At 39.9% G+C, this 10,870-nt stretch overlaps 1 protein-coding gene across 1 annotated transcript in view; it reads right to left on the bottom strand.

Moving 5' to 3' along the window:
- Window positions 1–253: 253 nt before the first annotated feature.
- rasef (RAS and EF-hand domain containing) overlaps window positions 254–10,870 on the bottom strand; it is a 49,223-nt gene continuing 38,606 nt past the window's right edge. The window contains exons 14-18 of the mRNA XM_052019685.1: window positions 6,352–6,433; window positions 5,611–5,725; window positions 3,934–4,053; window positions 3,064–3,140; window positions 254–901 (exon numbers count right to left, since the gene is read on the bottom strand). Of these exons, the coding sequence (XP_051875645.1) occupies window positions 796–901; window positions 3,064–3,140; window positions 3,934–4,053; window positions 5,611–5,725; window positions 6,352–6,433 (500 nt within the window). The 3' untranslated portion in view covers window positions 254–795. The remainder of the gene's footprint in view (window positions 902–3,063; window positions 3,141–3,933; window positions 4,054–5,610; window positions 5,726–6,351; window positions 6,434–10,870) is intronic.

Raw genomic sequence — 10,870 nt, 5'->3', positions numbered from 1 at the left:
AAAATGAATGTTTGAGAGAGTGCATGTATTTTCACTGCCTACCTACCACTTTCAAATGCAGTTAGTCATGGTCATTGCCTCTTTTCTACATTACATCATTCAAGGATAAGCACCTGAGGGGAAAGAGAAAGCACACACAAAAGGCATGTCAACTTTAAAGCACCAGGAAAAGGCAAGTCATCATATTTTAACTTGCTGCAGAGAACATTGATCAGTTCAATTTAAAAAATCAAAACATTAAAAGATTCACAAAGACTGCTGAAATGCAATGCATCGTTTAATATACTTTCACATAACAGCTTAATATTTATTCTATGTCACAAAAATAATTTTATTTACATTAAGTGCTGTAAAATGCTCCACAAAGCCCGAGTTTGCATTAGTTTTTCAACAGAATAAATAGATGGACGGAGGTAACAGGAGTCAAAATAACCTCAAGTAGCAATATTATTCAAATCTTTAAACTTGAAATGTAAATAAGACCACTATATACAAATAATTATGGAAATCATTACTTTTGAAACAGTCATATTATTGGCTCATACATTGGCCAGGGAGGCAGAATGATCTCACTCCTTGCTGTACAAACATAGTTAACTGCATTTTATTTCTAATTCTCATTTAATCTTGCTCTTCAGCTGGTCTCTTCATTTGTTCAACTCTATATTTCAACTTCATTTTATAACATTCATATTTCAAAATTCCTAAAAGTGCTAAATAATGTATCTTGATTACAAAATAAATGCAAACATGCAAAGTATTGTGCACTTCAATCATAGTGACTCTTCATAGTTTTTAAGCAGTGCAGCAGTTTTTCATAGGTGGCTTCTTGTTCAGCTGTGTGTTGGACAAACTAGTTACAGAGTCCATATCCATTCTGTCACCTCTTTTCCTCACTTCCCTGTGGAATGAATTAATCAGAAATGTGAAAACAGGGTAGATTTAATAATGTTTAATCAAAATTTGACTGAAATAATTTGGATTGAAAAAAATAGATGAATCCAGATCCTTTTTGCTGAGCACCATTACCAGATAAATGATTGGAAGCAGCAAGGGATTAGGACTTCATTCATTTCCTCCCAGGTTCAAATCCAACTATACCAAGAAAATTTTTCTTGCTGCTTGTTGAAACCACAGTTAAGTGGGCTGGTTCCTTCTTGTAATACTTGACAAGGGACAATAGTTCCCAGTAGAAAGTCCTACAACGCAGAACTCTTGAATATTCAGCTTTGACTGGTTAATTTGAAAGAGTTTGGGAGCATAGCACAATACTGCAACATGGGGCAGGGCAGGGCAAGACCTGCTCTTTTTTTGCTACCCCGGCATAGTGAGTTACACGACTTATTCTGTGCGCCAAAAGTGGAACATCATTTCATAATGTTAACATTTCTAGCCCTTGTAGGCTAATCAAATCTCCCAGATACAGATAACAGATTGAAAAATAATTCAGTTATGTAGTAAATTCAAGAACCAACTCAATTAAACAGATAATCTGCAGAAGTGCCTTCACTCAGTGTACCAAGTAAATTCTGTACAAGGATTAGGAAGATCTAATATAGCAGGTGTTAAAATGCAAAGCATTATCAAAGTCCTCCTACAAACTGTTGGGATACTCAGCATAATTGAAGGTCATTCAAAATTAGCAAGCAAAGCCATTACTCGGGAGTCACAGTTAAAGAATCAAATCTTAACACTGCTTTCCAACATGGTCATGGTGGATATTAGGAACACCAGTATTCCAGAGTGTAGGTTTCATGTACTTTCTTGAAAGGTTCCAAGGAAAAATGGGAGAAAGGTACTTCCTACAAACACTTTCAGTGCAGTGTGAGGATTCTAAAGTTAGTCTTTGACAAACTCACATGCCTGTATATAAAAATACAAACACTAATCATTTGAGAAACAGATCAAAAAATGGTTGAAGCTGTGTTAAAAATCCTCATCTTAAAATAGTGGAAGCCACAGTACTGAAAAATACACTGAGACATTGAGTCTTGTAATCTGACAATTAAATTATCACCAATAAAGTGATTATCATGCTGACAAGAAATACCATTGTCCAGATGGTAAATGATTATCATTTAAGTCTCATACTTTGCCCAATAGGCAAGTGCTATAAAATATCAGTTTATAAACATGGATTACATCAATGCTCTACACAACTTTAAAGAATGTGAAACTTGGTCTCACACAGAGCACTTCTGCCTAATTTTACAACAGTTGTATTCATCTGTTTAGCATTTTGGAAATTAAGACACTTTATAACTATTTTAAATTGATGACACTGGCAGTGTGTCTATGTTTTTAGCACTCTCTAGGTAGGCAAGGTTCTCCACAAATTCCCTCCATAATTACCGCCATAATGTGTGGAAACCCACAAGTGCCACTATGTGGTTACCGAAAAGAAAATTAACGTATTTTCTTATTTCAGAATCTCCAAATAATGGTTCAAAAGCAACAAATCCCTTTGGCATTTTTGAATAAGTTGCACCCTATTATATAGGGGAATACAGAATTGCAATTTTAATGCTGAATGTTGTAAGATTTAGAAGTGCACTGAATAATGTAATTTTGATTTTTGCACACACATGGGATCAATGCAGAAAGAAACGTATTCTCAATAACCTACAGCCATGGAGGACATCATATAGCCATAGTGGGTTCCCTGCTGAATATGATTAGAATAATAACATTACATTTGTTTCAGCTCACCCACTCAATCCACATCCCACTTGATTTGCAACATTAGTCCCAGATGTGAATATCATACCTCCATATGACATCTCACATTAAGAACAAAAACAAACTGCAATATGCATTTAACTGATCAAAACTCTTAACTCTCTAACTCGCTCCCTCTTTATTAAGTACCTCCAGGTCAATTATAGGTCTGATCATTTATAGGAAAAAAAGTTCTCCTTCTCACTCCTTTTAGCTCAATGGACATTTGATGCACCTTTTTCCAATTATAGTACTGTATACCATCAAGCTCACTTTTGACTTTACTCTTGCATCAAGAACAACTCCATGGGACTTGCCGATATACTTAATCAAATCAGTGATTACCTAGCAAGGTGAAGGACTGCTTCGATAATATTCGAACCTTCCCTGGCACTTGTTTCGCAGAACAGCACATTGTAGGTCTGTCAATAAAAAAAGATTTAATAGGAGGAATGAATATCAATTTGTATCCTTGAAATACCACCCAAAAGGATGATTCACTACTGACTAATATGTCACACAACTATACTTTGCATCAGAATCAGTCTTAGATCCAAAAACTAACTATAACAGGTTATGTTTAGATTTTTAAAAGTTTGATTAAATAATGCATTTATCTCCTTTGCTTCTTGCCAAACTGTGTGCCATGAAATCAGTACTACCACACAGAAATGGACCCCTCAGCCCACCATACATATGCTGACCATCAAGCGTCCACTAACACTATTTGCCCCATATTTCCATCAACTCCCCCTTCCCCAATTCTACCATTCATTTACAAACTAGGGAAAATTAGTAGCCATTTAACCAATTAACAGACCTCAGCGGTGGGAGGAAACCACAGCACCCAATGGAAACCCACGCAACCACAGGGAGAACATGCAAACTTCAAAGGCAGTACAGGAGGTCAGGATTGGATCTGGGTTGCTGGAGCTATGAAGCAGCAGTTCCACTAGCTGAGCCAGTGTGCTGCCCAAGTTGCTTTGTGCAACTTCAACCAATTGCTGTCTGCCAGAGGAATCTATTTTATCATAGAATAGTTTAATGACATTTCATGCTCAGCAATACAAGAAAACTGAAACATACGGGGAGATTTGCAAAAGCAACTCATTGTGTAATTGCAAGTCAAGAAATGAAAACAAAAGCATAACTTTCTGCTTTAACACTCCACTCCTATAGATTTAAAACAATGCTTTCAATAATTTAAATTCTCACCATTGCCAATTTCTCCCCATAATTGGTGGGGATGGACTTTTGCCCCTCTTGCATTGCTCTGTTTCTCAGGTCCACCTTGTTCCCCACCAACATAATGGGTATGGTTTCATTGGTTGAATCCTTTAAAGGAAAAATGGATATGACCATCATAACAGTATTTTTTTTCTGAACTACTTTCAGAGCTTAAACTGACACAATGAGCCCAAGTGACTGGCTAATGCTGCATGTTTGGTTTTAAGATTTTACACCACATTGTACAAAGACACAAGAGAATAAATTAAATGAGAAGGCCATTCATCTCCTCAAGCTTGAGATTTGACAATTCCAAAACTCCTCAATTCCCCAAATACCTAAAAATCAATTGATCTAGATCTTGAATTTAGTGACCCAGCATCCATGGACCATTTGTCCAAAGATTCTTTGAGTAAAGATATTGCATTTCACCTCAGTCCTGAATGGACATCCCCTTATTTTGAGACTCTGAACCCTAGCTCTAGACACCACAACCAGGGTAAATATCACCCCTGTATCTACCCTGTCAAACCCTGTAGCAATTTTGTACGTTTCAATGAGATCAGCACTCATTCTTCTGAACCAAAATAAGATCTCTTTATTAGTCACATGTACATTGAAACAGTGAAATGCATCTTTTGCATAGTGTTCTGGGGGCAGCCTGCAAGTGTTGCAATGCTTCCAGTGCCAACATAGCATGCCCACAACTTCCTAACCCATACAACTAGAAAACATAGGCCCAGTTTGCTTAAACATTCCTCCCTCCTGTACAGACCTTCCTTAAATCAAATTGGTGTACAATATTTCAGATGTGATCTCACCAGGAAATCTCTCTAGTTCTTGTACCAAAACCCTCTTGCACAAAAGGGCAACATAAAATTTGCCTTCATAATTGCTTTACACATTGTATGCTAAATTTCAGTGGATTTCTGAAAGATCCCCCTGAACACAAAAAAATGTTTCAGTCTTTCATCACTTAAAAAGAAAACTGCTCCATGTTATTTATACATGCACCGAAGTGGATGACCTCACATTTTTCCACCTGGTCTTCCATATGGAATGCGTCCTACACTCATATACCCAATCTACATTTCCCCGAATCCCCTCTGCCCCCTCCTCAGCCTGCATTGACAACCAGCTTTGTAGGATTGTCACACAAGTATGCAATCCAACCCATCTCTGCAAGTACAGCGACAAGAGAAAGATCTTTCTTGTGGACTGATGCTCGTGTCACTCCTAAAAATGTTATTACAGAAGCTGGTCAATAGCTCGGGTGCTTAACTTTTGCAGGCATATTGTCACAGGGATTTTCCTATCAAGTTCAGCAAGAGAGTTCCAGAATGAAGTCAAAAACAGAAATCACCTTGGGGGGGTGGGGGGGGGGGGGGGGGGGAAAAAAATCACTCCATGCCAATAGTAGGCAGCTGACAGAAAAGTTACAGCAAGGTTTGATACCATAATTTCAGTAAGAGAGTTATGTTGTATACATACTATAGGTTGATGCTATTAAATCACCATCCAGATATAATTTTAACTGAAAAATGGGGATCATGCAGTCAAATTATTTAGGCATATTGGAGATGAATAGAAACTTGATATTGATCAAAACCCAAGTTTACACTATCCATTGCAGCAGTCACACACAATGTAAATTTTAATGCTCACCTCAATCATGTCAACCCATTCACGTACATTGAGGAAACTTTTCTCACAGGTGACATCATATAGCAATAGAACACCATCCGCACGTCTAAAGTAAGACTTGGCAATACTCCGAAATCTGAAACAGATTTAGTTCTATTTTTTTTTGAACAATAGAAAAAAACTTATCCTACTGAAGTAACACATTGTCAATCATTACCTACAATGTAATAACTAAGCTCAAAGTTTTCTTTCGTAATTTTTTTTATATTCAGTAGGAAACTAAGTTAGTTTTAGGTATTCACTGTCAGCATGTCACAGATCCTTATAGAAACCATGATGATCAGTTTGAAGTTAAAAATTAAAATTTCCATCTTTATTCTCCATGTAATATCGCTTGCATGAATGCAAGCTTTGGCAAAATGCCAGTAGACTGAAGCAGCCAAACTCTGCTTTTACTAAACATACATGTGTAGTAAACCTTCCAGAAAAGTTTACAGTGGAAACCAAAATTATTTTTAAGCCTTTAGGCTCAGGAATATTGGATTACTGTTATGTCCAGCTAAGATGCACAATAGGATAAAATGTTTCTTTTTAATCATTATATCAGAAGTCAGATCATTAAGTTTACAGGTTACTGGCTTCAGATGTTTTGAGAGCAAGGACCCCTTTGCTCAAAATGAAAAATGAAATGTTCTTGTTGCATATACATTTGGGCTTGGATTAGATGTAGCACAATTTCAAACTTGCATATTTCTGAATTACCTTTCTTGGCCTGCAGTGTCCCACAACTGCAATATTGTTTGCTCTCCATCCACAACCAAAGTTTTCATCTGAAAGTCAACTCCTGCATGAAAACACATGCAAGTTAAGATTATGATGCTGCTCAATGTTATCTATCAATCTATCCATCAGGATTCAGGAGACTAGAGCGAGTGCAAAAAAGGCAAGACTCATTAATTGGCTAATTAGAAGACACTTTATCCAATAAAAGGAAGGTGAGGTTAAGTGGAGCAGCCATTGGGAAAGTGGGCCAGGGCAAGAGTGGGGGCTTGAGGCTTTGGCTAGAGGTTTCAGTGAGAAGCAGCAATAATTTTTAAATTATTACATTGTAGGTCATGATTGACAATGTGTTACTTCAGTAGGATAAGTTTTTAAAATTTCTTATTCATCCTTAGCACTTGACTCAGTATAGGCAGGAAGGCAGTGGAATGCTCCTCCTGCAAGATGTGGGAAGTCAGGGAACCTCTGTCTCCCTGATGACTGCATCTGTGGGAAGTGCACCCAGCTGCACCTCCTGTCAGACCAGGTTAAGGAACTGGAGCTGGATGTACTCAGGGTCATGCAGGATTCTGAGAACATCATAGATGAGACTTTTACCGAGGTGGTCACACCCAAGGTACATGCTTCAGATAAGATGGTTAACCACCAGGAAAAGCAAAGGAAGTAGTCAGACAGTGCAGGGTTCCCCTGTGGCCATTCCCTTCATTAACAGGTATACCTCTTTGGATAATGTTAAGGGGAATCTTTCAGGGACAAAGCAGCAGTCAGGTCTCTGGCACTAGCACTCAGGTCTAGGAGACTCAATAGTGAGGGAGACAGACCAGAGATTCTACAGCCACAGAAGAGACACCAGGATTATGTGTTGCCTCCCAGGCACCGGAGTCAAGGAAGTCTCTCAGTGGCTGCAAAAAAATTCTTGAGCGGGAGTGTGAACAGCCAGAAATCGTTGTACATGTTGGTACAAATGACATGTATAGAACAAGGGATGAGATCCTACAGAATGAGTATAGGAGTTAGGCAAGAAGTTAAAAAGCAGGACCTTGAAGGTAGTGATCTCCAGATTACTCCCAGTTTCACATGCAAGTGAGATCAGAAATAGAAATATAGGCCAGACAAATTTGTGGCTAAAGAATTGGTGCAAGAATTCAGTTTCTTGGACCACTGGGATTTCTTCAGGGATAGAGGTGACCTGTACAAGAGGGACAGGTTGCACTTGAACCCGAGAGGGACCAATATCCTTGTAGGGAAGTTTGCTAATGCTATGAGGGAAGATTTAAACTAGATTGGCAGGCGGGAGTAGCAAGTCATGGGATAAAGCAGTAGCCTGCAAGAGCAAGTTTAGTAATCAGGTTAGCCAGAGCACAGTAAAAGGAAGGGAAAGGAATACTCAGTTCAACTGCATTTATTTCAATGCACAAGGATTAACAGACAAAATGGATGAACTCAGTGTGGATTGGCTCCAGGGACTGGGATGTTATGGCCATAACAAACATGGCTGAAAGGGAAGGACTGGCAGTTCAATGTTCCAGGATACAGATGCTACAGGCATGACGGATAAGCAAGGAAACGGTGTTGCCTTTTTGATGAGGGAGGACATAAGAGCAGTGCTTAGAGACAATATCTTGGAGGATTATTCAAGGAGGCCATATGGGTAGAAGTTAGGAACAAGGGGAGGGTCACTCTAGTGGGGCAGTATATATAGACCACCAACCCCACTCCCCCGCCCCCCACCAGTTAGTGGGAACTTGAACAGGAGTGCACAGAAATTCCTCATAGCAAGAATAAACACAGTTGTACTAGTGGGAGATTTTAATTTCCCCACTATTGACCAGGCCACCCAGTGTTAAGAGCCTGGATGGGGGTGGAATTTATATATCTGGGAAAGTTTCGAGTCAATATATAGAGGGATCTACTCAGGAGGTTGCAATACTCCTCTTGGGGAATGAGGCAGGGCAAATAACAGAGGTGGCAAATCAGGAAGCATTTTGGCTCTAGCAACTAGAATTCTATTACTTTTAAGATGGTGATGGAAAAGGATAGGATAGGTCCACAAGTTAAAAAGGTCCTAAACTGGAGCAGGGCTAATTTTGAGGGAATTAAGCAGGATCCAGCAGAGGTCAATTGGGAGAGTCTGTTTGAAGGAAAAGGAATGAATGGCAAGTAGGAGGCTTTTAAGAGCGAGATATCAAGACTCCAGGAGCAGCATGTTCCTGTTAGGGCGAAGGTTAAACCTGGCAAGTTTAGGGAACCCTGGCTGATGAGAGATACTGAGGCTCTGGTCAAGAAAAAGGAAGCATATATTGGGTTTAAGAGGTCAGGGACGAATGAATCTCTTGATGACTATAAAAGGATTAAGAATATTCTTAGAGGGAAATCATGAGGGCAAAGAGGGTATGAGAAGGATCTAGCAGGCAAGATTAAGGAAAATCCCAAGAGGTTCTATGGTAAAGGGTGGTTAAGGAGAGAGTAGGTCCCCTTAGGCGGTCCTGTTGATCTATGTCTTGAGCCACAGGAGGTGGGTGGGATTTTTAAATGAATATTTCTACTCGGTGTTCAGAGGAGAAAATCATGGTTGTTCAAGAGATAAGGGAAACAAGTGGAGGTGTTTTGGAGAACATTCATATTGCCAGAGAGGAGGTATTTGCAGCCTTACAGAGCATTAAGGGGGGATAAATCCCCAAGACCCAGAGTACATCCTCAGACTTTGTGGGAGGCCAGAAGAAATTGCAGAGGCCTTTGCAGAGATATTTGCTTCATCGTTAGCCCCACTGGTGAAGTTCCTGAAGACTGGAATGTGACTGTGTTTAAGAAAGGTAGCAAGGACAAGCCAGGGAACTACAAGCCAGTCAGTCAGCCCAACATCAGAGGTGGGGAAGTTACTGGAGGGAAAGTTACTGGAGGGAATTCTGAGGGACAGGATCCACCAGCATTTGGATAGACAGAGTCTGATTAGCAGGAGTCAGCATGGCTTTGTGCAGGGAATAGTGTTTGACAAATCTTTGAGCTCTGAAGAGGAAACACAAGGGTAGGACACTGGACGTTGTCTATGTGGACTTTAGCAAGGCCTTTAACAAGGTCCCACATGCCAGGTTGGTCTGGAAGGTTAGGTCCCATGGAACCCAGGGAGAGCTGGTTAAGTGGATTCAAAATTGGCTTGAAAGTAGGAAGCAGAGGCTGATGGTTGAAGGTTGTTTCTCAGAATGGAGAATGACTACTAGTGGTGTGCTGCAGGGGTCAGTTTTGGGACCCTTGTTATTTATAAATGACTTGTATGTGAATGCACAAGGCTTGATCAGCAAGTTTGCAGATGATACGAAACTGGGAGGTGCTATAGATAGTGAAGTTAGTTATAATAGATTACAGGGAGATCTTTAATAGCTAGGGAAGTGGACTGATGAGTAGCAAATGGATTTCAATACAGATAAGTGTGAGGTGATGCATTTTGGAAAGTCAAACCAGTGTAAGACTTGTACTATGAATGGTAGGGCACTAGGGAGTGTAATGGAACAGAGGGACCAAGGAGTACAAGTGCATAGTTCGTTGAAAGCAGTATCACAAGTAGACAGGGTGGTGAAAAATGCATTTAGCACACTGGGCTTCATTAGCAGGACATTGAGTATAGGAGTTGGGACATGATGTTGCAGTTGTACAAGGCATAGGTGAGGCTGCACTTGGAGTACCGGGTACAGTTTTGGTCACCCTGTTATAGGAAAGACATGGTTAAACTGGAAAGAGTGCAGAAATGATTTGAGGATGTTGCCAGGACTAGAGGGCCTAAGTTATAGGGAGAGGTTGGCCAGGCTAGGTCTTTATTCCTTGGAACATAGGACAATGAGGGGCGACCTTATAGAAGTGCTTAACATTATGAGAGGCATAGATAAGGTAGATGGTAAGTGTTTTCCCCAGGGTAGGAGAGTCCAAAACTAGGGGGCATTGATTTAGGGTGAGAAGGGAAAGATTTAAATAAAAAGGGACCCGAGGGGCAACTTTTTCCACGCAGAGGGTGGTGAGTACACTAAATGAGCTGCCAGAGGAAGAGGTTGAAGCAGGTACAATAGTATCATTTAAGCAGCACTTGGAATAGGTACATGGAGGAATATGGGCCAAATGCAGGAAGTTGGGACTAGCTAGGTGGACAATGTGGTCAGCATGGACTGGTTGGGCCTGTATCCATGCTGTATTGCCCTATGACTCCAATTCAGAATCCATTTGCATGCAAACAATATCCAGCTGAAACTTTACCCCACACTTTCATGCACTGTCAGACATTACATGACTGGACAATTTAATATTTCCAACTGATCTAAAGTGTCCATTTTTGGCTATTGCCTTAAAACATACTTCCTTTCCACTGCCTCCATAACCTCTTCAGCTATTCACTCAGGCAGAACTAAGCCACAAAAAAAAAATCTCTGCAGTCTGTTCAATCAGAAGTTTACTTTTAAAGTACTTATCTATGCTTTTAGTACCTTTAGATTTGGATACAATGTCCTTCTTCCAT

Source organism: Pristis pectinata, chromosome 7 (genome assembly GCF_009764475.1).
Source record: "Pristis pectinata isolate sPriPec2 chromosome 7, sPriPec2.1.pri, whole genome shotgun sequence".
Taxonomy (NCBI): domain Eukaryota; kingdom Metazoa; phylum Chordata; class Chondrichthyes; order Rhinopristiformes; family Pristidae; genus Pristis; species Pristis pectinata.
Note: the sequence above shows the minus strand (reverse complement) of the source record. Positions and strands in the feature narration are given on the sequence as shown.